Source organism: Carcharhinus amblyrhynchos, chromosome 5 (genome assembly GCF_965287045.1).
Source record: "Carcharhinus amblyrhynchos chromosome 5, sCarAmb.v2.hapA, whole genome shotgun sequence".
NCBI lineage: Eukaryota > Metazoa > Chordata > Chondrichthyes > Carcharhiniformes > Carcharhinidae > Carcharhinus > Carcharhinus amblyrhynchos.
Genome location: NC_137328.1, coordinates 100,778,025 through 100,804,369, shown reverse-complemented (window position 1 = coordinate 100,804,369; position 26,345 = coordinate 100,778,025). Strand labels below are relative to the sequence as shown.

General features: G+C 43.3%; 1 protein-coding gene across 1 annotated transcript in view; it reads right to left on the bottom strand.

Annotated features, from left to right (window-relative positions):
* Positions 1–26,345, bottom strand: part of pde8b (phosphodiesterase 8B) — a 315,649-nt gene that overhangs the window by 30,168 nt on the left and 259,136 nt on the right. Inside the window, exons 11-15 of the mRNA XM_080189730.1 lie at positions 18,471–18,522; positions 17,455–17,529; positions 16,358–16,431; positions 8,562–8,726; positions 6,455–6,500 (exon numbers count right to left, since the gene is read on the bottom strand). Coding sequence (XP_080045856.1) covers positions 6,455–6,500; positions 8,562–8,726; positions 16,358–16,431; positions 17,455–17,529; positions 18,471–18,522 — 412 coding nt within the window. The remainder of the gene's footprint in view (positions 1–6,454; positions 6,501–8,561; positions 8,727–16,357; positions 16,432–17,454; positions 17,530–18,470; positions 18,523–26,345) is intronic.

Here is a 26,345-nt window from a genome sequence, read left to right as displayed (position 1 = left end):
ATTACAAACAGCAGTGGCCCCAAAACAGATCCCTGAGGCACACCACTCGTAACCGAACTCCATGATGAATAATTACCATCAACCACCACCCTCTGTCTCCTATCTGCTAACCAATTCCTGATCCAAGTACCTAAATTACCACCAATCCCATACATCTGCATTTTCTGCAGAAGCATACCATGGTGAACCTTATCAAACGCCTTACTAAAATCCATATATACCACATCTACTGCCTTACCCCTATCCACCTCTTTGGTCACCTTCTCAAAGAACTCAATAAGGTTAGTAAGGCACGACCTTCCCGCTACAAAACCATGCTGACTATCTCTAATCAATTCATTACTCTCCAAATAACTATAAATCCTATCCCTAATAATTCTTTCTAAAACCTTGCCCACTACAGAAGTAAGACTCACTGGTCTATAATTCCCAGGGAAGTCTCTGTTCCCCTTCTTAAACAATGGGACAACATTCGCTGTCCTCCAATCTTCCGGTACTATACCAGAGACCAACGACGACCTGAAGATCAGAGCCAGTGGCTCTGCAATCACCTCTCTTGCCTCCCATAGAATCCTAGGGTAAATCCCGTCTGGACCAGGGGACTTATCTATTTTCAACCCATCTAGAATATCCAACACATCCTCTGTATCAACTACAATACTTTCTATTTTACACCCCTTCACCCCAGTGACCTCCTCAGCTACATTCATATCGTCCTGCGTGAACACCGAAGAGAAATAATGGTTCAATGCCTCTCCAATCTCTTCCGGTTCCACACACAACTTCCCCCTACTGTCTGTAACTGGCCCTAATCTTGCCCTAACCAACCTTCTGTTCTTGACATACCTATAGAACGCCTTAGGATTCTCCTTAATCCTATCAGCCAAAGTCATCTCATGCCCTCTTCTAGCCCTTCTTAACTCCCTCTTCAACTCCCTCCTAGCCAATCTAAAGCTTTCTACTGCACTACCCGAGCCCTCAAGCCTCATCTGAACATAAGCCTCCTTCTTCTTCCTAACCAACAAATCAACTTTTTTTGTGCACCACGGTTCCCTAGCCCTACCAATTCCTCCTTGCCTGACAGGGACATACCTATCACAGACCCGCAGTAGCTGCTCCTTGAAAAAACTCCACATTTCAGACGTTCCTAGTCCCTGTAATCTCCTAGTCCAACCAATGCTTCCTAATTCTCTCCTAATGGCCTCATAATTACCCTTCCCCCAGCTAAAACTACTGACCCGAGGTTCATGCCTATCCCTTTCCATCACTAAGGTGAACGTAACCGAATTGTGGTCACTATCACCAAAAAGCACACCAACTTCCAAGTCTAGCACCTGGTCTGGCTCATTTCCCAGCACCAAGTCCAATATAGCCTCACCTCTAGTTGGCCTATCTACATATTGAGTCAAAAAACCTTCCTGCACACTTTGAACAAAAACTGACCCCTCTAACGAGCTAGAGCTATAGCAATTCCAATCAATGTTAGTAAAGTTAAAATCCCCCATAACAATTACCCTATTACTTTCACTCCTAACCAGGATCGTCTCTGCAATCCTTTCCTCAACCTCTCTAGAACTTTTTGGAGGTCTATAAAAGACTCCCAACAGGGTGACCTCTCCTCTCCTATTTCTAATTTCTGCCCATACTACCTCAACAGACAAGTCCTCATTAAACTTCCTCTCTGACACTGTGATATAGTCCTTGACCAATAATGCTACTCCACCCCCCCTTCTACCTCCTTCTCTACTCCGACTAAAGCACTTGTACCCCGGCACCTGCAACATCCATTCCTGACCCTGCTCTATCCACGTCTCTGAAATGGCCACAACATCAAAGTCCCAGGTACTGGTCCACGCTGCAAGTTCATCCACTTTATTGCGAATACTCCTCGCGTTAAAGTATATACATTTCAAACCTCGCTCCGCCCCACCCGCACAATGCCGTGCAATGCCGTCCCCTTCTATGCCCCCCTCACTTTCACCCCCTCTACCCAGGATCCCACCCCCCCTCTGAATCAGTTTAAACCACTCCGCATAGCCTTCACAAATTTACCCCCCAGGATATTTGTTCCCCTCTGGTTCAGATGTATACCATCACTCTTATAGAGATCCCACCTTCCCCAGAATGAGCCCCAATTGCTCAAGTAATTAAACCCCTCCCTCCTGCACCATCCCCTCAGCCACAAGTTCAAACTTTCCCTCTCCCTATTCCTCTCTAAACTATCCCGTGGCACAGGCAAGAGTCCAGAGATAACCACTCTGTTTGACTTGGCCTTTAGTTTCCATCCCAACTCCATGAAACTCTGCTTAATATCCCCTTCCCTTAGCCTCCCTATGTCATGTGTCCCCACATGAATTATAACTTGGGGTTGATCACCCTCTCCCCTAAGAGTCTTGAATATCCTCTCCGACACATCCTGGACCCCAGCCCCTGGTAGGCAACACACCAGCCCTGAATCCCTACCCTTACTACCAACTCTCCTATCCGTCCCTTTAACTGTAGAGTCCCCAATCACGAGGCCCAATCTCTTGCATCCCCTAGACACCTGAGCTTTTACAATAGGCTCACCCCCAGAGTCCTGCTCCCTTTGGCTATCCCCAGTTGATGCTTCCTCAACTGTAGCCTCCAGGACCGAAAACCTATTTTGGAGGGGAACAGCCCCAGGGGATTCTCCTCCCACATGCTTCTTTCCCCTCCTCTTGACATTGACCCAAGACTGATTACTAGGAGTGACTATTTCCTTAAAACTCCTATCAATGTCTCTCTCTGCCTCACGAATTATGCGGAGCTCATCTAATACCACCTCCAGCTCCTTAACACGCTCCTCCAGAAGCTTCAATCTAAGACACTTCCTACAAGTAAAATCCCCTGAAACACTACTGGAGTCCCTCACCACATACATCCCACAGGAGATGCAGCACACTGCCCGAACTGCCATCCCTGAAACAGGTAACAGCAAAAAAAAGAGTAAAAAATATAAAAAAAAACTTCCCCACACTTATAATTAGGTTAGAGGAGGTGGGGGGGTGGGATTCTCTACTAGTGTAGAGAATCGGGTATCCTCTCTGGACTAATTTATAGGGTTAGAGGCCTGAAAAAAAAAACTACAACTACCGGTCGACGCCCTAGTGACGACTTCCGGTTTCTAACTAATTTAAAAAAAACCGCCGAAAAAACTCGCAACTGAAACTAGAATTAAACAGTTAAGCAAAATAAACAGAAAAAAAAAACGCACCTTTTTACTGCCTCCTTACTCGCACAAAAATCGCTGCCTCTCGACTCTGCTCCAACGGAACAATGAGGCCAATTCGCAGTGGTGAGTGCTTTTAAACCCGAAAAAACTACAACTACCGGTCGACGCCCTAGTGACGACTTCCGGTTTCTAACTAATTTTAAAAAAAACCGCCGAAAAAACTCGCAACTGAAACTAGAAGTGGGGAGAAATTAGAAGTGGGGAGCAGAAGTATGGGTTAATAAATTTGCTGATGACACCAAGATTGGTGGAGTAGTGGATGAGGTGGAGGGCTCTTGCAGGCTAGATGGAGTTTAACCCTGGTAAGTGCAAGGTGATTCATTTTGGTAGGACAAACTTAAATGTGGAGTGTAGGGTCAACGGCAGGATTCTGAGGAATGTGGAGGAACAGAGAGATCTTGGGGTTCATATCCACAGATCTCTGAAGGTTGCTACTCAAGTGGATAGAGCCGTGAAGAAGGCTTAGAGTGTATTAGCGTATATTAACAGGGGGTTTTAGTTTAAGAGTCGTGGGGTTATGCTGCAACTATACAGGGCCTTGCTGAGACTACATTTGGAATATTGTGTGCAGTTCTGGTCACCTTACTATAAGAAGGATGTGGGAGCATTGGAGAGAGTGCAGAGGAGATTTACCAGGATGCTGCCTGATTTGGAGGGTCGGTCTTATGAGGAAACGTTTTCTCTTTAGAGCAGAGGAGGATGAGGGGTGACTTAATAGAAGTTTATAAGATGATGAGGGAGATAGATAGAGTGGATGTTCAGAGACTATTTCCTCGGGTGGATGTAGCTGTTGCTAAGGGGCATACCTATAAGGTTCACGGTGGGAGATATAGGAGGGATGTCTGAGGTAGATTCTTCACTCAGAGAGTGGTTGGGGTGTGGAATGCACTGCCTGCTGTGATAGTGGAATCGGACACTTTAGGAACTTTCAAACGGTTATTGGATAGGCACATGAAACACACCAGAATGATAGGGAGTGGGATAGCTTGATCTTGGGTTCGGACATAGCTCCGCGCAACATTGAGGGCCGAAGGGCCTGTACTGTGCTGTACTGTTCTATGTAACACTGATGAGGACAGCCAGGCAAAGAGATCAAGAGACTTTAGGGTCATCGCAGGATTCGCTAAAGGGCCAGGAGCAATTGAATGAACACGTGCCCATCAGAGCATTCGCAGGCATGCATTTGGCAACCAAAAGGGATTTCACTCCCTTAATATGCAGATTGTAGGAGATCACTGTCCGAGGATCCTGAAGATGTCTACGACGTACCCTGGGAGTATCTATGACACTTATATTGTCAGGAACTCCCAGGTGCCATTGCTTTTCACATCACCTTCACAACTAAATCAATGGGTACTTGGAGAAAAGAGTTATCTACTGAAGAGGGGGCTCATGACATTGGTCAAACACCTGCGTATTTTGCAGGGGGATGGTGCAACTCAAGCCTTTCTTCCACAGCGTCAAATATTGAGATGACCATTGGTCTAAAACTAAGATTTGATGCCTGGATTGCTCTGCTGGTGCCCTGCAGTATGCATCGGCTTAGGTTTCTCATTATTGTTGTTTGCTGTGCTGAGCTGTAAGTATTTGAAATGATGGAGGATGGAGAACAAGGATGTAATGGTGCGCCTTCTGATGTCCCCTTCTTTTTGTCAGAAGTCAATGTTAGGCCTTCTGGCCTGGTGGCTGTTGGGGCTCAATGATTGGCCTGTTGAAGTGAACACAAAGAAAAGTAATACTCAATATCTGCAAGCTGCATATTATCAGCTTGCAGATATTGCTGCATCTTGGAGAATTAAGTTCCAACATTGAAACCTGGGACAGAGAAGTTAATTTACTCTAGCCATTATCTAACAACATGGAATAGGTCATCAGTCTTTTGTGGCAATATAGCCAGGTCCTATGGATGACTTTATGGCTATTGACCTCCTCTCTGACTTCCATCAGGCTTACTTGATCAGTCGGGGATTTCCCCTTTTTTCCCATCCTGTAGGAGAACTTCCTGCCATTTGGTCACAGTTTTGGGAAGGGCACCCAAGGAATCATCATCAAATTGTGGGACTACTCTTGCCCATTCCTCTGCCATTGCTCCAGGTAGGGGGCTGAATGACCTTCTCACTCATGAAGTGGTGGTTAAGGAAGTGGAGGTTGTCAGCTATCATGATGAGCACCTTAAGAGGATTGGAGCTGTCAAAGAAGGTGGTGGTTCCTCTGTCTGCAGAGATTATTCAGTCAATGTACCTACAATGCCCAACACCCTCCTGATGCAGGTTCTTTTGTGTGCTTGCTCTCACTGTTGAGGATCTTTAACTCATCTGATTCCTCCTCAGCCATCGCTGATCTCATTCACCACCTTACTCCCAGATCTAAGGCTCTAATTTGCCAGCAGTCCCACTGTTCAGCGGTAATTGGCCACCCAGTGTATGACCATGGTGGGTCCATGGTACTGGGCTGAAGCGTAAGCCAAAGAGCCCGTTTCCTCTTGCACTGACTTCACCAACCCAATTAGCCTAATATTCCGCCAATGATCATGACACTTCCAAGCAATGCATTTATGTTTTGCAACCATGAGTATGAAACTCTGAACAGTTGCAATCAACAAATGAATTTTCATGGCCCCAGCAGCACAACAAGCACTGCGATCTACATCAACTATGTCTAACTTTATCCTTTGTTCATCTGAATCAACTATGCATTCAGCACCTTTTTAAATGAGTTATTAAAGCAATTACTTCAAGCACACAGGAAGTACATTCAATTGAATTTTATTTGTCCCTTATTTTATTCAAGTACCATCTTATAATCTTACTTTCTGTGCACTTTCTGGAATCTAATGTGTGAGCATATGTTTAGGATAACATACAAAATTTGGAATGCACCTCTAAAAATTCTGCATAACTAGCCAAACGGTTACCAAAACAGTATAAGGAATACACTGCAGACAATCTCAGATATGGAGGACACCATTTCAAAGTGAAATGGAGGGATAAGGAGGGAGCTAAGATTTGCAGACCAGGAGCTTCAGATCAAAGCAAATAAACATATTTATTTTAAAATATTTTAATGCATTCTGCTGATATCACACTGCATTTTTTAGGAAATGTGGCAGAAAATAAGAAACCAAAGACAAGTCAACATAATTCAGGAATCAATGTACTTCTGATGTTGGTGCCAAATGAAACGAATGTAAGTCAGACTTACTTTTTGAAAAAATGTATTCATTGCCAGACATTCTTCTTAGTCCATCCTGAAACACCAAATGAACAACCTTACCTAGTGTATGAATCAATAATGCATAGTGTCAAAATACTCCAATGGTTATTATAATGCCAAATCATGGTATCATACAATAGAATCCTCACAGTGCAGGAGGCCACTCAGCCCATTGAGTCTTCACCAACAACAATCCCACCCAGGCCCTATCCTCGTAACCCCACTAGTCCCCTTGACGCTAAGCGGCAACTTAGCACGGCCAATCAACCTAACCCGCACATCCTGGAGTGTGGGAGGAAACTGGAGCACCCAGAGGAAATGAAATTTTGTCACTGTGATTTACTGTGATTTGCTGCATATGTGCATGGACTGCTTCGCTTTACGAGGAGCTGTAAATGATGCTGAACATTGTGTAATCATCAGCAAACATCCCCACTTCTGACCCTAGGATACAGTGAAAGTTATTGATGAAGCATCTGAAGACGGTTGGGACTAGGACACTACCCTGAGGAACTCTTTTAATGACATCCTGGAAGCGAGATAATCGACGTCCTACAACCACAACCATCTTCCTTTGTGCTAAGTATGACTCACCAGTGGAAAGTTTTTCTCGTTATTCCCACTGTCTTCAGTTTTGCTTGGACTTTTTGATGTCATACTTGGTCAAATGCTGCTTAGATGTTAAGAGCAATAATCCTTGCCTCACCTGTTGATTTTGGGTCCTTTGTCCGTGTTTGGACCAAGAATTGGATGGTGCTGGAGGAACCGAAACTGAGCATTTCAGTCAGGTTATTGCTGAATAAATGCCACTTGATAGCACAGTTGGTGACAACTTCCATCACTTCACTGATGATGAGAGCAGGTGATTGGGGCAGTCAATGCCTGGGTGGATTTATCCTGCTTTTTGTGTATAGATCACACATAGGCAATTTTCCATATTGCTGTGTAGATATCAGTGTTGTAGCTATACTGGAACAGCTTAGTTAGAAGTGTGGCTTGTTCTGGAGCACAAGTCTTCAGTTAACACAGGCCTACAAGTTAAAATTGCAGGAAAAAAAAATGTCTACCCCAAGCTGACCGAGTTCCTTTTTAAATAGACAGGTGGGGCTGCAATGATAGGCCCTATCTGCTATATTTAGTGGGAATCTGAACAGGGTTCTTCAACAGGACTTCCCAAACTCACAAACTCTACCATCCAGAAGAACAGGGCAGCAGGCACATGGGAACACCATGATGTGCAAGCTCCCCCCAGGTCACACATCATCTTAACATAGAATTATATACTTCACTGTCACTGGATCAAAATCCTGCATGTCCTTTCCAAATAGCACTCTGGGTGTGTCTATGCTAGATGAACTGCAATGATTTAAGAAGCCAGCTCTCCACCTTCTCAAAGGCAATTAGGGATGAGCAATAAATGATGGCCGAGTCAGCAATGTCCCTATCAAATGAATTTTAAAAAATGGAGCAGTGATGACTTACCCAATGCTGGATTACTCTGAGGATGAACGCCCACCATATTTACTGTCCATCAGGCAGTTAAGTGGACAGCAATGGGCCTTCTTCCTGACTGAGAACCTTGAAAGATGATATTCTGCCTGCAAGAGCTGCTGGTCAATCAACAATTGGCAGCTCCATGGAAGAGAAAGGGCTGTTGTCAGGACAAGAATGCCACAGTCCTATGATCAAGGAATGAACCAAGAAAAAGGGTGACTGCTACTAAAGGGTATCATAGGGAAGAGGGCCATAGAAACAGAGAAACCAGGAGGGTTGACAGCAAGGATAAAGGGATGTCAGCAGCCACCCCCTGCCTCATGTCCATGCCCTCGATCATGCACAAGTTACTGCAGATTGAGGAACCCTACCCTCTCCCAGCTTACTTGTGTGGGAGGCTTGATAGACCAAGTAATTTTTCCCTTCCTGTCATTCTCTGTAGGTTAGTATAAAAACATTTTCTTATATCGAAACATAGAAAATAGAAGGCTAGAGAAGCTAATATTGTTGTTGTATATCTCATGGTCTGATTCTGAAGTGAGTACTCAAATGATCAATACATTGCTGGATAAAAAGTGAAAGGTGTTCCTTACTAACTCACAGTCATGAGACCTCCAACAAGATTACTGGTGTGGGGATCATCATCTTTGGTACCGAGCTGTGGTGAGTAGAGTTCAGTTGTTCTTAATATTTCCAGAACCCTGTCCAAGGCCTCAGCAACTGTTACAGGACTGTTCTCTTGGGCAGTGTTAATAATATTGATGACCTTCAAAAGTGGAAAAGGTGTTGAAAAATTACTTTTCGAATAAGTCTTTGAGTTTTAAATATCAAAACAGTAATATGCATGTGCACAAAAGCTGTTATCCTTTGAACCACAGACAAACATTGCAATGAATTTCTACCCAAAGTTGATCTAATTCTGAATGCTTATGCATAAAATCTGTGTTTTACCAGATAGCAAATATACTACTGTAACCCTTGGCAGCACTATTATTTTAATAATCTGTTGCATTGCTCTGCTTTCTCAGTCATGTTTGTATCTGCCCTTTGAGTGTTGGGACTTAGGGTAGATTATAAAAGATAAAAGTTGCTATGCATTGGAAGTTAGGTTGTTAAGCAACCCCCATCCCTCAACCTCCTCCAACCTCCATTCCACTCCAAAGGCTGATTTTCTCATCTGGACAAGGAGTTGAACTGCGCGGACGGGGTTTAAGAATGGTAGGTGGTATCCAAATCTGGAATTCCTGTTCACTTTTTTGGCACCTGAAATTTTCAGCAAGGTGGGATAGGCGATAATTGTGAGCCCGCATGCTGATGTTCCAATGTTGATGGTGCCATTCTAAGTATGGGCATTTTAGAATTTCTGCACTCATGATGGAGTTGAGCCAATTTTGGAAGGCGATGTAATTTGCACCAGCACAGAGGTGTCTTGAACCATGGGGAACCATGATTTGGAGTCAGAATCAATATGAAAGGTATGTTCAGAAGGTGTCGCCAACTTTGTGTCATAACAAAATACTTTACCATGTTATATATGTTTAGTACACGGTGAGCAATGATAGAATTTTATTTTGCAGAAGTACATGATCATTAAGTAATGTGGACTGTCACTTCTGACACTTCATAAGCCATTGAAGCAACGAAGAGGTGAAAATCTGACCCCAAGTGTTTTACTATTCCCTTGTGGGAGTGGAGGTGGGATGCTAATAAATGTTGAGGTGCAGTGCTATATATCCTAGCAATCATCTGGTACCTTGCTAAAGTTCCTTTTCAATCTGGTACTTGGTATCATAACTGAGGTAGCTTGAAAGATGCCTTGCAGGCCACCACACCTGTGCTGACTCAAATAGTTATATCTAATTAGTCACACTCCCCTCTCTTTCCTTATAGCTCAGAAATTCTTTCCCTTCAAGCATATATCCAGTGGCATTTAGAATCTTGTTACTGAACTTCCTTCCACTACCATTCAAGCAATGCATTCCAGATCATACCAACTTGTTCTGTAAAAAAGGTTTTCATTCCTGGTTCTTCTGACAATCACCTTAAATTTGTATCTTCTTGTTAGTGTCTCTTCTGTCACAGAATCTTCTTCATTTACTTTATCAAAGCCATTCATTATCATCATCTTATCTTCTTTGTCTCAGGATTATGGAGACCTACTACAACAATTCTGCTTGTGACCCAGTGGGGCTTGGGCATCATAGTACCCATTTTAGCTTTAAGAACATACAACCATGGTAGGCCGTGGAGAGACCTGGGAAGGTTTTTGTTTTGCCCAATACATTTGAATGGTGAGGAAACCCAAGGCACTACACGTGCAGTGTCTTCCACCCTCCCTCCTCCTCTAACCTAAAAAAGGACTCGGTGTGAGAGCAGGTGAGCTTTTTTCTTTTTTTTTCTTTCATTTCTTATTAAGGAAAGTTAGCAGGGATGGCAGTGCAGGCAGTGCAATGTTCCTCCTGTGGGATGTTTGAGGTGAGGGACACCATTAGTGTCCCAGCTGAGTACACCTGCAGGAAGTGCACCCAGCTCCAGCTCCTTGAAGACCGTGTTAGGGATCTGAAGCTGGAACTGGATGAACTCCGGATCATTCGGGAGGCAGAGACAGTTATAGATAAAAGCTACAGGGAGGTAGTTACTCCTAGAAATGAAGATACTTGGGTGACCGTTAGAAGGGGTAAGAAACAGTCAGTGCAGTGATCCCCTGTGGCTGTACTGCTGTACAACAAGTATACCATTTTGGATACTATTGTGGGGGGGGGAACTTACCAGGGGTAAGCCATGAAGTACAGGGCTCTGGCATAGAGTCTGTCCCTGTTGCTCAAAGGGAAGGGGGAAGAGGAGTAGAGCATTAGTCACTGGGGACTCCACGGTTAAGGGGACAGATAGGAGATTCTAAGGGAACAAGAGAGACTTGCGGTTGGTGTGCTGCCTCTCAGGTGCCGGGGTCAGTGGTGTCTCGGATCGTGTTTTTGGGATCCTTAAGGGGGAGGAGGACCAGCCCCAAGTCGTGGTCCACATAGGCACCAAAGACATGGGTAGGAAAAGGGATGGGGATGTAAGGCAGAAATTCAGGGAGTTAGGCTGGAAGCTTAGAGCTAGAACAAACAGAGTTGTTATCTCCGGTTTGTCACCCGTGCCACATGCTAGCGAGGCGAGGAATAGGGGGAGACAGCAGTTGAACACGTGGCTACAGGGATGGTGCAGGAGGGAGGGATTCAGATACCTGGATTACTGGGGCTTATTCTGGGGTAGGTGGGACTTCTACAGACGGCCTACACGTGAACCAGAGGGGTACCAATATCCTGGGGGGTGAAATTTACTAATGCTCTTCGGAAGGGTTTAAACTAATTCAGCAGGGGGATGGGAACCTGAATTGTAGCTCCATTGTACAGGAGGTTGAGAGTAGTAAGGTCATGAATAAGCTTTCAAGGTCGCAGGAATGTACCGGCAGGCAGGAAGGTGGTTTGAAGTGTGTTTATTTCAACACCAGGAGCATCCGGAATAAGGTGAGTGAACTAGAAGCATGGGTTGGTACCTGGGACTTCAATGTTGTGGCCATTTCGGAGACATGGATAGAGCAGGGACAGGAATGGTTGTTGCAGGTTCCGGGGTTTAGATGTTTCTGTAAGATCAGGGAAAGTGGTAAAAGAGGGGGAGGTGTGGCATTGTTAGTCACAGACAGTATTATGGTGACAGAAAGGACATTTTATGAGGACTCATCTACTGAGGTAACATAGGCTGAGGTTAGAAACAGGAAAGGAGAGGTCACCCTATTGGGAGTTTGCTATAGGCCTCCGAAAAGTTCCAGAGATGTAGAGGAAACGACTGCAAAGACGATTCTGGATAGGAACGAAAGTAACATAGTTGTTACAGGGGACTTTAACTTTACAAATATTGACTGGAAATGCTATAGTACGAGTACTTTAGATGGGTCAGTTTTTGTCCAATGTGTGCAGGAGGGTTTCCTGACACAGTATGTAGATAGGCAAACAAGAGGCGAGGCCACATTGGATTTGGTACTGGGTAATGAACCAGGCCAGGTGTTAGATTTGGAGGTAGGTGAGCACTTTGGTGACAGTGACCACAATTCGGTTCCGTTTACTTTAGCGATGGAAAGGGATAGGTATATACCGCAGGGCAAGAGTTATGGCTGGGGGAAAGGGAATTATGATGCGATTAGGTGAGATTTAGGATGCATAGGATGTGAAAGGAAACTGCAGGGGATGGGCACAATTGAAACGTGGAGCTTGTTCAAGGAACAGCTACTGCAAGTCCATTGATAAGTATGCACCTGTCAGGCAGGAAGTGGTCGAACGAGGGAACCATGGTTTATGAAAGAAGTTGAATCTCTTGTGAAGAGGAAGAAGGAGACTTATGTAAAAATGAGACATGAAGGCTCAGATAAGGTGCTTGAGAGTTACAAGTTAGCCAGGAAGAACCTAAAGAGAGAGCTGAGAAGAGCCAGGAGGGGACATGAGAAGTCTTTGGCAGGTAGGATCAAGGAAAACCCTAAAACTTTCTATAGGAAAAGCTTTATTCTATCAGGCATAAAAGAATGACTCCGGTAAGATTAGGGCCAGTCAAGGACAGTAGTAGGAAGCTGTGCGTGGAGTCTGAAGAGATAGGAGAGGCACTAAATGAATATTTTTTGTCCGTGTTCACACAGGAAAAAGACAATGTTGTCAAGGAGAATACTGAGATACAGGTTATTAGACTAGACAGGATTGAGGTCCATAAAGAGGAGGTGTTAGCAATTCTGGAATCTACTATTCCTGTAGATAATGACAATATAAAGATCAAAGACAGAGGCTAGGGAGGAGATTGCACAGCCTCTGTCTTCGATCTTTATATTGTCATTATCTACAGGAATAGTAGATTCCAGAATTGCTAACACCTCCTCTTTATGTTCAAGAAGTCTCCTGTTCAAGAAGGCGAGTAGAGACAACCCTGGTAATTATAGACCAGTGAGCCTTACTTCTAGCCTGGGCAAAGTTTGGAAAGGATTATAAGAGACAAGATTTATAATCATCTAGAAAGGAATCATTTGATTAGGGATAGTCAACATGGTTTTGTGAAGGGTAGGTCATACTTCACAAACGTTATTGAGTTCTTTCAGAAGGTGACCAAAGAGGTGGCTGAGGGTAAAGCAGTTGATGTGGTGTATATGGATTTCAGTAAAGCGTTTGATAAGGTTCCCCACAGTAGGCTATTGTAGAAAATAGCGATTTATAAAATAATGATTTAGCGGTTTGGATCAGAAATTGGCTAGCTGTAAGAAGATGAAGGTGATGGTTGATGGGAAGTGTTCATCCTGGAGTTCAGTTACTAGTGGTGTACCGCAAGGATCCGTTTCGGGGCCACTGCTGTTTGTCATTTTTATAAATGACCTGGATGAGGGCGTAGAAGGAGGGGTTAGTAAATTTGCAGATGATGCTAAAGTCAGTGGAGTTGTGGACAGTGTAGAAGGATCTTGAAGGTTACAGAGGGACATATTTAAGCTGCAGAGCTGGGCTGAGAGGTGACAAATGGAGTTTAATGCTGAGAAGTGTGAGGTGATTCACTTTGGAAGGAGTAACAGGAATACAGAGTACTGGACTAATAGAACACAGAACATAGAACATAGAACATTACAGCGCAGAACAGGCCCTTCGGCCCACGATGTTGCGCCGACCAGTTACAAAAACAATGACCCACTAGCCTATACCAATCCCTTTTCGTCCATAAACCTATCCAGAGATCTCTTAAACGCCCCCAAACTAGACGCATTTACAACTGCAGCAGGCAGGGCATTCCAATCCCTCACCACCCGCTGGGTAAAGAACCTACCCCTGACATCCGTCCTGTAGCTACCCCCCCTTAATTTAAAGCCATGCCCCCTCGTGCTAGCTTTCTCCATCCGAGGAAAAAGGCTATCACTATCCACCCTATCTAAACCTCTAATCATCTTATATGTTTCAATAAGATCCCCTCTTAGCCGCCTTCTTTCCAACGAAAACAACCCTAGATCCCTCAGTCTCTCCTCATAGGACCTCCCCACCATACCAGGCAACATCCTAGTAAACCTCCTCTGCACCCTCTCCAACGCCTCCACATCCTTCTTGTAATGCGGGGACCAGAACTGCACACAGTACTCCAAGTGCGGCCGCACTAGAGTAGTGTACAGTTGCAACATTACACTGCGACTCCTAAATTCAATCCCCCTACCAATAAACGCCAAGACACCGTACGCCTTCTTGACAACCTTATCTACTTGATTCCCAACTTTCAGGGATCTATGTACACACACACCTAGATCCCTCTGTTCATCCACACTATTCAAAGTCCTCCCGTTAGCCCTATACTCGACACATCTGTTGCTCCTACCAAAGTGAATTACCTCACACTTCTCCGCATTAAATTCCATCCGCCACCTCTCGGCCCAGCTCTGCAACCTATCTAAGTCTCCCTGCAGACTATGACACCCTTCCTCACAATCTACCACACCTCCAACTTTGGTGTCATCAGCAAATTTACTAATCCACCCAACTATACCCTCATCCAGATCATTAATAAAAATTACAAACAACAGTGGCCCCAAAACAGATCCCTGAGGCACACCACTCGTAACTGCACTCCATGATGAATATTTACCATCCACCACCACCCTCTGTCTCCTATCTGATAGCCAATTCCTGATCCAACTTCCTAGATTACCCACAATCCCATACATCTGCATTTTCTGCAGAAGCCTACCATGGTGAACCTTATCGAACGCCTTACTAAAATCCATGTATACCACGTCAACTGCCTTACCCCCATCCACCTCTTTGGTCACCTTCTCAAAAAACTCAATAAGGTTAGTAAGGCACGACCTACCCGCTACAAAACCATGCTGACTATTTCTAATCAATTCATTACACTCCAAATAACTATAAATCCTATCCCTAATAATTTTTTCTAAAACCTTGCCCACAACAGAAGTAAGACTCACCGGTCTATAATTCCCGGCAAAGTCTCTGTTCCCCTTCTTAAACAATGGGACAACATTCGCTATCCTCCAATCCTCCGGGACTACACCAGAGACCAATGACGACCTGAAGATCTGAGCCAGAGGCTCTGCAATCACCTCTCTAGCCTCCCAGAGAATCCTAGGGTAGATCCCATCCGGACCAGGGGACTTATCTATTTTCAGCCCCTCAAGAATTTCCAGCACATCCTCTTTATCAACCGTAATACTGTCTATTTTACACCCCTGCAACCCAATGTCCTCCTCAGATGGTAAGATACTTGGTAGTGTGGATGAGCAGGGAGATCTCAGTGTCCATGTGCATAGAACCCTGAAAGTTGGCACCCAGGTTGATAGGCTTGTTAGGAAGGCGTAAGCTTTTATTGGTAGAGAGATTGAGTTTCGGAGCCACGAGGTCATGTTGCAGCTGTACAAAACTCTGGTGCAGCTGTACTTGGAGTATTGAGTACAGTTCTGGTCGTCGCATTATAGGAAGGATGTGGAAGCATTGGAAAGGGTGCAGAGGAGATTTACCAAGATGTTGCCTGGTATGGTGGGAAGGTCTTATGAGGATAGGTTGAGGAACTTGAGGCTGTTTTCACTAGAGAGAAGAGGGTTAAGAGGTGACTTAATAGAAGCATACAAGATGATCAGAGGATTAGATAGGGTGGACAGTGAGAGCCTTTTTCCTTGGATGGTGATGGCTTGCACGAGGGGGTGTAGCTTTAAATTGAGGGGTGATAGATATAGGACAGATGTCAGAGGTAGGTTCTTCACTCAGAGTAGTAAGGGTGTGGAATGCCCTGCCTGGAACAGTAGTGGACTTGTCAACATTAAGAGCATTTAAATGGTCATTGGATAACTTATGGATGATATTGGAATAATTAGATTAGATGGACTTTAGATTGGTTTCACAGGTCGGCGCAACGTCAAGGTCCGAAAGGCCTGCACTGCGCTATAATGTTCTATGTTCTATCTACCAGGGCTCCACTGCCGAGGTATCCACTGCTTATGGCAATGCAATTTCCCATTCTTACACTATTACACATTGATTTCTAAGGTAATTTTGGATATTAGGATTCCCATTCTATGAACCATTTTTTATCCATCGTCTTTTCTTTTTATGGAAGATGTGCTATGCACAAAGCTTCATTTTAACAACTCCTCTTGGCACTAGATGTATTAAACTCATCAAGACAAAAATGTACTTCACTCTATTTAGTTATTTGTGTTATTTGAATATCATAGCATGAATTTCAAAGACGTTCTGAAATGGTTGCTATTTTGGATTCGATATTTGGTTTGCACTTTTTGAACATTACCGCTAAATTCTAAAGGTATAAAACAATCCAAAGCATACCAGTTCATGGAATGGAAGCATTACCTTATGAAAATACTTGTTAACTCACCTTTGTGATTGGAGCTTCGATTGTCATGGAATGAATCCTTGCCATTGAGGAATGTCGCCGGTTGAATGAACTCCCTGCAGAAATGAATACCAAAGAAAAGGCTTTCAGACGTTCCACACTGATAACATGTTCACATTTAACAATTAACTGTTGAGCAATTACTGAGGGCACTTTATGGCACAAGTTTATGAAGTGATTATGGCTTCAATATAAATTCAGTAAAAGTCAACGACATAACATGAGCACTTCAAGTGACATCTGCGATATAAATACAAGACCAGCATTAACCAATATAGGTTGACTTCTGTGAAAATATGTAACAAATTTTTTGATTTTAATCACTCTAGTGAAAATGCATATATAACTTACTGAGTGGGTAATGGTATCCATTGTGGATTGCCTTTGCATGTATCGATTTTAAAAATTGTTATATGGCAAGTTGTTGAAAGTGTGAGATGATAAAGATGCAGTGAGGGAGACATGGAAAATGTGGATCTCCTTAACTAATCAGATTGAAAAGTTATGAAGCAAACTGTTCAGGCTGAGAAGGAAATGCGAATTAGAGTAGTTGGATTCAACGTCAAAGGAAGTACATATAGAGAATTAAAGAGAGGGACAGAAAGATTGAATAATGAAAGTGGGGAAAAGATTAAGAAAAGATAAAAACATTTTTTTACATTTTTAAAATCCATGAAGAATTGAGACTCTATACCTGTAATAGTTAATTTACAATGTTGGAAAAGATGTTTGGCAGTAATTAACATTTCTCACATTTTTAAAAAGGTATTTACATTCAAAATAACAAGACTTAGCTTTCTATGGTGAAGAGTTTGCATCTACCCCAACTATCCAGCAACTACCTGCCATTCAGCACATTTCCATGATGGGACAGCTACTAAAATGCTTACTTCACAAAGTTAACAGCAGAGTGACACAATATTTTGTAATATTTTGGTGTTAGCATTTAAGCATGAAACTGCTCTTCACCTGAAGTTCTTGAACTATTAGTGCATAAATAGTGCGAAGAGGTATAAGCCTCACCGGTATTTTGAGAGCAAATGTTGGCCCGGTGTAAAGTGTAGAAAAGGTATTCTTACCATCACTTCTTCTTGATGTTATTGATCTGACATCTGAACCTTTCCGCCTATCTTTATGTTTCAATGATTGTGAATCTTTGAAGAAAGAACATGATGATAGTCATACAGTGTTTCTCATCCCAGGGTTACAACAGGCAAGTGCCTTCATTGACACTCCAGTCTGTTGTAGCCCAGAATGAGATTATAGAAGATGATAGATTGAATGCAAAATGTAAACTTTATCAGGGTAAAGTAGAATATATTGAAGCTTCAGAAGATTATGCATTGTAGTGGACTGTGTTTTCTGCAGACAGTGGGAGAAACAAACAACATGAAATAGTGAATAATGTATTTAAAAATCTATCAGTATTTAATTATGACATTTACAAAGTCCTTGATATTCTCTGAATTAAGATTTAATTCCTTCTATCCTTAGCTGCAAAATTTCCTAACTGTCTAGATATGTCAAAGCACAGCTTTCCTCACTCCTCACTTGTGACCCTCAAGCTGATTACTTTTCTCAGACAAAGCATGGATCTCGAATAGCTAGCCATGATCTGGTAGTAACAGAGGAACAGAAGTTGGCCACTCAGCCTGTTCCGCATTCAGTGAGAGCTTTGGTTATCTGTGACCTAATTCAACTTACCATTTGGGGCTTCCAAAATCCTATAATATCTTTGGAAGACAGAAACCTATGTCTTGACCTATGTAACGACCCTGCAATTGAATCACACGCACCCCCACCCTCACTGCCTTCGGGAATCAGAACCACACAGGTTTCCAGCAGCAAGCTCCCTAACTCTCCAAAGGTTCTCCCTACCAAGCTTGTTTATCAAGCTGATATCTGGTTAGGGAACCTAGATGGAGAAAAGTTGCACACTTTGGAGGTAAAGGCAATTAACACGAGGGGAAATCCAGATCTCTGGATGCGTTTCCTTCAGAAACTCCATCGTCCCTGTCAATATCAAGGCCTCAGTATCACAAGTGACAAAGCACAAGCACTTATTAAACCAAAATAAATGTTTGATGTGTCTCACCTGATTGAGAATTTTCTTCCATATATTTGTCCTCACTGTGCGTATTGTAGACCTAATGGGCAAAAATATAATTTGGGATCCAATAGTAAAAGAATTTGAACATTAAAAACATGATAGAAATTTAAGAAATTATAAAACATCATAATGCTGTAAAATCAGGTTCATTGATCACACCATCACAATACTTTATAATAAATCTTAAAGATAAATTGATAATATGTCCACAAGTGGGACTTCTAGTAAAATGCCAAAAGTAAGGTACTGAGATACACAAATACACTTAAGTGTGATTTGTCCTTTGGTGGGGGGAGCAAATCAGTGAATTGATAGTTAACATGCTTGTACAAAATTTTTTGTAACTATTAAATAATGTCCAAAGTAATTTCATACAAATAAGTTAAGCATTCATATGTTAGTACATGATGGAGGCAGAAGGTATGGCTAAGGTAGGACATAGGAACAGCAGTAGGTCATTCAGTCCACTGAGCCTGTTCCATCATTCAATTGGATCATGGCTGATCATTCACCGCAATGCTACTTTCTGTCCTATCTTCATATTACTTGATGTCATTAGTATCCAGAAATCTATCAATCTCAGTTTTGACGTGTTCAATGATTGAGCTTCCACAGCCCTCTGGGATAGAGAATTCCAAAGATTTACCACCTTTTGAGTGAAAATGCTAAATACTAAATTAGTACTTTGCACTAGTGTCTACTAAGGAATAGGAATCATAGGGGGAGTCTTCAATTATTTTTCAGGGTGTTGGTTTCGGCAAGAAAACCAGTGCAGCTTTCCAGTTACACAGCTAAGTTTTCTCTTCAGATTTGCTGGCACTCTGCACAGAGAACCTGGGGGTGTGTGGTTTCAGCCGTCATGCTGACATGGCATAACCTGATGGCGCCATCTTTAAACTTTCTTGGTGTGGCAAAGTGATACAGAATTGAGCAATCTAAATTAAAAGCAGTCAACAACTTCCACAGCCAGGCCTGATGGGAATTTGGACAGGCCAAGTTTAAAACTCAGGCACAGATCCGAGGCACACAAGAGTAAGCCTGAACTTGCCCTGGAGGCTGGAATCAGAGATGCTCAGCCCTGACGAAATAAGGATAATATTTGTGTATTCCTCATTTTTGGTCTGACTCTCTGGTAACTCGGATTCCCATCATTACCCTATATGTGAAGGAACTATGTGCACTCTATGCACCTGATGATGAACACTTAGGGAGCCCTGGCATTCTCCTTATATAGAACAGTAACCCCAACGGATGCTGTGACCCCCACTCAGTGTCCTCATTAGCTGAAAGCCAGCAAATCTTCCAGAACAGCACGAAGAGGAGGATAAGAAGAGACATCTGGAGGCCACCCCAACTGGGAGGTCACCGCCAACCTTTGCGAAGAACACCCTGAGTTTGAAGACAGGAGATGGCAAAGCTCAGTGAACTGGATCTGGCAGCTCGGTCAAGTTCATTGACACAAGGCAGCATGAAACATTAAGTTATTCTGGGAATTAAGAGTTAATTTTGAATAGAGTTTGCTTCATGAGGATTGTTAATAAAATTTGGCTTGATCCGTGAACCGAGTCCTGTTCTTTGTCCATCTTGTGAGTGAGGGGATCTGGGTAAAATGTTTTAACACAAATTAGTTGAAGTATCTGCCCTTTCACACACAACATTAGGTACAGGCATGATGCCAAAGGACCCCAGGATTGCAAGATCTCATTAGATGTTTAAAGATCACTTTTGAAATAGACAGGTAGCACAAGAAATATATCCTGATAGGGGACATTTTATTAAGAAAAACAAGGCAAAATAATGCAGCAAAATAAAGCTTGTAAAACAATGCCTGCAAAATAATAGATGACAACATAAATCAACAAAATCAGAAATAGTTGCAAATCTACAACCTTGAAGAGATAGAAGTTTCTATGTGAAATATGAACCTATCATAAACGTTTCATATATTTCTCTATCACATAATGCTTGATCTGCTCTGCATCTCTGATATTTTCTGTTAACATTCCAGATTTCCGACATTTAGAGATTTTCTTTTCATCTCAGCTATTTCATCGATCTTAGATTTTTTTTTGCCATTCAGGAGACAGCAGAAGAAACCCACCCACAGCAGTTGTCAAATTAATTTTGTGGGCCTCCTCAGCAGGCACAGCCAGCTTCTGGCATCACCTGAGCCTGAAGGAACGTAATTAAATTTCCACTTTAATTTGAGTATTATTAGATCAGGTTCTCTCATCGGGGTCCACAAAAGAACCCGTATCGCCCCCGCCCACGACCACCCCTAAGACTGCACGAGTACAACCTCTTCACTGCAACCTCTATTGTTAATGGCTAGCCCAGCCTGGCCTGAATCTGGCAAACTCCATGGGACTGTAACTTCCTCTGAGTGGCAATCAGTGTCAGATTGCCATTCTAAGAACAATTACTTGCTGTAAATTTCTTCTTTGCCTGTCTTGCCCAACCTTCTAACTCAGGCTGGGTGAGATCTAGGCAGCATAGATATTCATGAAGCCCAGCATCAATGTCCAGCTCCACTGAAGTGAAGGAACACACACCCCTTTTTATGGCACTGGTTGTTGTAAGTTTGAAGATTTGATTGAAATTGACAGGTCATGGAAAAGCTAAGAGGTATCCAAGGTAAGGATATGGGTGGTGGAGAGGAATCGGAGGTCTGGTTTGGAGTTTGGTGGTGGTGGGGGGATCGTTGGTCTGGGGTGTGGAGGTCTGGGGCGGGGGATTGTGGAAGAGTGTCAGACCTCAGGTGCAGCAGGGTGTGGGTCAGGTCAGAGAGCGGGTGAGTGTTAGTCTGGAAGGTGGGGGGATAGGAGGAATCCCAAGCGGATGGAGTGCTCCTTGGAAAAGTTTGTGGATGTAGGGATAGTCCCATGAGGTCGCTGGTCTTGGTCTTTACAGGAATTACACAAAAGGTAGAAGAAATTTTAATTTTTCTAACTTCTTCTGAATAGCTATCCAGTCTAATGTTGTTGGGAACATCCAGTTTACGGCTGAAATCACATTTTCAGATGCTTTACAGGGCAGGGCGATTTCCTAGGGGAAGCTTGTGCTTCTTTGCAATTGCCCTGCAAACCCTTACCTGTGAAATCTGAAAGGGGTTTCCTTTCGTACTTTTGGGGTAGCTCCAGCAATCCGATGCTGGGGAGCTCAGAAGTTGCGGTCCCATCTTTTTGATGGCCCATAGCTCATTAGCCAAATTCAACTGAAGCTCGGGCCTCCAAGTATATGGGACTGGCCAGCACCCATGAGTTAATTTGACCTCCTTGAGCCTCTATGACCTTGAATGTTCAAATTTGAATTTGAGAAAAACAGACCTGAGTTGATCAGGTGGTGAAAGGCTGCATTTCGCAAATACTGATTTAGGGCAGATCTTGCCAAATCTTGACAGTGAGAAAAACTATGCGAATCCTGGTGGCAGTGGGAAATCTCATGGAATATTGAGCTTCATTAACAAAATTATTTTTTATCACATGAATCACACCGTATTCATGATGGCCTCGTGCTGATTCGCTCACTCTGGAGCTATTTAATCTCTGCTATCAGCGGTGAGCTCCACATCTATGCCCCCCCAGCACTTGTTTCAGACCATTAGGGGGGGGTCACTGTTAGGAAGCCAGCAGCATAATTCTTAGTGGGAGTCTGACCAAACTCTTGGATAGTGTGCAACAAAGACGAGATGTCCTCTACTCACGTTTGTGCAGATGTCCTTCCAGCAAGGTGATGACCCCTGCCTAGAAGGCAGTGGCAGCCTTAGTGAATGATAGCTCATTACAGAAGAGGGCAGAGCAGCAATGCTGCATGAAGATGAATGACCTTCTCCACGCAGCCAGGGTAAGTCTGCCTCATCCAGTCTTCCCCTGCACCTCTTCACATATCCCTTGTGCCTCCAAGGTTATCTCTTAACCAGCTACCTTGTGGGATGCCAACATCTATCATGTGGTGCTCTCCCACCACCCCCCATTATCACAATTTCCATGGTCCCTCCTTCAGTAGCTAGCCTCCTCCTCACATTCCCACTTCCATTCAAGTCCCACGCATGCCACACCTCATCGCCATCTGAACTAGCAAGACTCCCGCTTAGTTGTTGCAGGATAAAATACAAAGAACAAAGAACAAAAACAGCCCGGGAAACAGGCCCTTCGGCCCAACGAGCCTGCGCCGCCATTTTAACATTACCAGTACCCCTCCTCCACCCATGACCCTTATCTATTGTTTACGGCATTCCACATTGAGGGAAACTAATTTAGGGACAATTTATTACCTCCAATCAGCCTAATAGCACATCTTTGGGAGGAAACCGGAGCACCCAGAGAAAACCCACGCAAGCACGGGGAGAATGCGCAAACTCCCACAAACACTGGCCCAAATCCACGTGTCTGCACAGCAATCAGTGATAGTCACTGAGCTGTCGTGTTGCCCAGCATCTGGTCCAGTTTAAGCACACACTAACGACATGAAGCACTAGGCTACTCTCGAACATTCAAGAGCAGCTCAAGTACGACCCATCACGTGTATGCCCCTCATTGGACAACAAGGTGGACCGACTTAAAACCTGTGAATTAAAAGAGAAAACCTGTGAATTAAAATCAAGCATAACTAGCGTGAGTGGCCGCAGCCAGCCGGCTACCTCAGCTGTGGATCCTGGGGATAGTTAGACATAGCAGGAGGGTGAGGAAGAGTAAGAAACTATAGGCTTCTTGTGGGCACAGGTGAATCTAAGTACTAGTAGAGATAGGTCACCATTGCAATATAGCTCTGTCCTCAAAACAAATCACCATTCTCCTGCAGAGTCTGGTCAATGGCTTTAGCGCCCTGCACATGAACTTGGGAACCATCACAAAAATCTACCAACGGCACCACATTACTGATTAGATGTCACATGCTATAATGGAAGAGTTCTTCACTCCCTAGTCCTGGTCATTTCCAAACCAAGAGGCTATGAGGGTGCCCATAACAGCTGCCAGAACCCCTTACAGCAAGGGACACCCCAACACGAAAGGAAGTTTAGGTCTGCAAGTGACCTCTCATCCACAATCACAAGACTGAATCCCACCCCTGGACCTGAGTTGAACTTTTCTGTGTCCCCCTTGTTCTCTCCAGTGCCCCCTGAGCATTTAACATCCTGCAGCTGGATGGCTACCTGAGAGCTTACCTCCAAAATCCCCCTTGGAGGTGAGGTTGCCAGGTTCATGTTTTTGTAAATTTGTTGTCAATACTGCTGCCCTGATACCTCCCTGACTAAATATTCAGTGAGGTGGTTAAGTACCAGAGTGAGTGCTCACCAATGAAATGTTAAAATGAAGTTCTTGGCACCTGCAGTCTATTTCGAATCACTCCACTAGCAAAGAGGGGTTGAAATTCAGAAATCACAATCTTGCCAGAGAGATTTGTGATTTCAGATTCTCTCTGGATTTTGCACCCATGTTGCCAATCCTGCGCATGGTTAACATGGTTCAAAATTGTCCTCACATCAACCATTTGTTCAATTGCATATCTAGTTACATGCTAATGCTTAGAAAGGCTCACTAAAACAATCTTAAAGGATAACCTATAATAAATGGTGCACATTATTTAAAGAATATTTGAAAATGAATTCAAGGTTGTCAAAGTTGTAACACTCGTATGATTTGATGACAGTGTAAATCACTCATGCTGTTTATAATGTCACCCACTAAACCATCAACTATATCTAAGGCTTGCGGGATTTCACTGTTTAATCTGAACAGTATTTAAGTTACATTGCAAAGAATTTAATAAAAGGTCACATGCAATGCATTTGAACAATCAATCCAAAGCGACTCAAGATGAACTGTGTCTAATCAGACAAAAATGATTTACATGAACAAATATAAACTATGAGTACATCAAGAGACCTTGCCTATGAAGTACACTGGAAGCAGAACTAATGAGATTTTTTACTTTTATATGCCAGCAGAGGCTTGCATGATTTTTTTTCCCCCCAAGAGCTGGAGCTTTGCTCAAGTGGAAAACATTCAATCTCAATCTATTCACATTTTAACTTCAGTATTATTCACATAAAGTTAGTAGGCCGTGGCTAACCATGAACTGCTCCTCTGCACAATGAATCTCAGCTAACAAAAATATGAGGACATCACAAGTTTCACATCCTCAACTTAGCAGGCAATTGTACAAATAATCAGCTTAACTTCACTGGAAATGTAGATGGAGTGAAGGTCAAATATCAAGGAGCTTGAAATTTCCAGTGCATTATTCGTAGTGCTCTTATAATTGGAATATGTCAAATTCATCTGAGTATTATTTAATAAAGTAGGAAATTTGTTTATTCAAAGTAAGTAATTTGATCAGAATTGCAACTCTTTTGAATCCCAATCTGTTACAAAGAAGGAGAAAAGAAATCAGTAAGGCTTTGCAATCCTGGCCTGAAATTTTATACAGAGGGGTAGCCCTCTCCTGTGGCTGAAAAGCTGGGGTATGACTGCCTCTGCTTGGGTCGGTCGCTCCTCAATAGTTTAACAACTGTTAGGCTGTTAAATGACTAAGGGCAAGACTTCTATCCACTGGGAGGAAGTCCTACCTCTGAGAGTGAATCAAATGGCTGGCAGATCTATACTCCCAGCAGTCCATTACTTTTGTGATTTCAGTCTCCAAAAAAAGGACCATGGAGCCAGAGACCCAAGTAAGTCCCAGATTTTGCTGAGTCCAGGCCAGCAAGGCAGCTTTGAGGGCTGAATTTGACAGTGTGGGATGGGGGCAAATATGGGGGAGGGTTGGTTAACTACAAAGGGGGAGCATTTGTTGGGCACGGTGCTACAGTGGCTAGCACCACTGCTTCACCCTGCCGGCGACCTGGGTTCAATTCCAGCCTTGGATGACTGTCTGTGTGGAGTTTGCACATCCTCCCCCATCTGCGTGTTTTCCTCTGTGTGCTCCGGTTTCCTCCCACAGTCCAAAGATGTGCAGGTTAGGTGGATTGGCCATGCTAAATTGCCTCTTAGTGTCCCATGATGTGTAGACTAGATAGATTAGCCATGGGAAATGTGTGGGACTATGGAGATAGGGTGGAGGAGAGGGCCTGGCTAAGATACTCGTCAGAGAATTGGTGCAGACTTGATGGGTTGAATGGTCTCCCACTGCACTGTAAGGGTTCTATGAAGATACCAGTGCAGGCTGATAGGTGGCATGCATAGCAGTACCACTATACTACACAATTTTATGGCCCCCATCCCCTGCCTGTCAGCTGTTCGTGGGGAGGACGTAAAATTTCACTTTTGATTTCTGTCTATTAATTCTTCATTAATGTTCAATTGTGTGAAGCATCAGTGTCTGGCATCTGTAGAACCAAATACCACTGAAGAATCAATGCCTTAAGGCGAAGGAGGTGGGAAAGATAATAAACAGAGGACATTCATTAGAAGAAAAAAATCTTAAACTTTAGAAACGGGACCCCTAAGAATAGGAAACTTTAAATGGCTGTCAATCCTCCTGCTACCAACTCTTCTCACATCCTGCCAATCTTTTGCACTGCTTCAGATATATGAGGGTACATTTCACAGAGATCCAATTACACAATAAGATTCATAGTTGCAGAGTTCACAATGATTATGAGTGTGGAGCCAAGTGAGTATAATGGAGAGTTGCATGGGTGAAACTCCAGTTAAAGCTAATTGCTTAGAAAGTAAAGTCTGACTGCAACAGCTTCAACAGGGACAGTACTAATTAGGTAGCTCTTTTGCATACAGCACTAATTAGGTAAGATTAGAATGTGTGCTTAATATGGTTTCACTACTTAAACCTCAATTAAAACTATTTAATTAGAAAGAAATATACCAGCAATGTTAAATCAGGTAAAATGGAAATTATAACTAT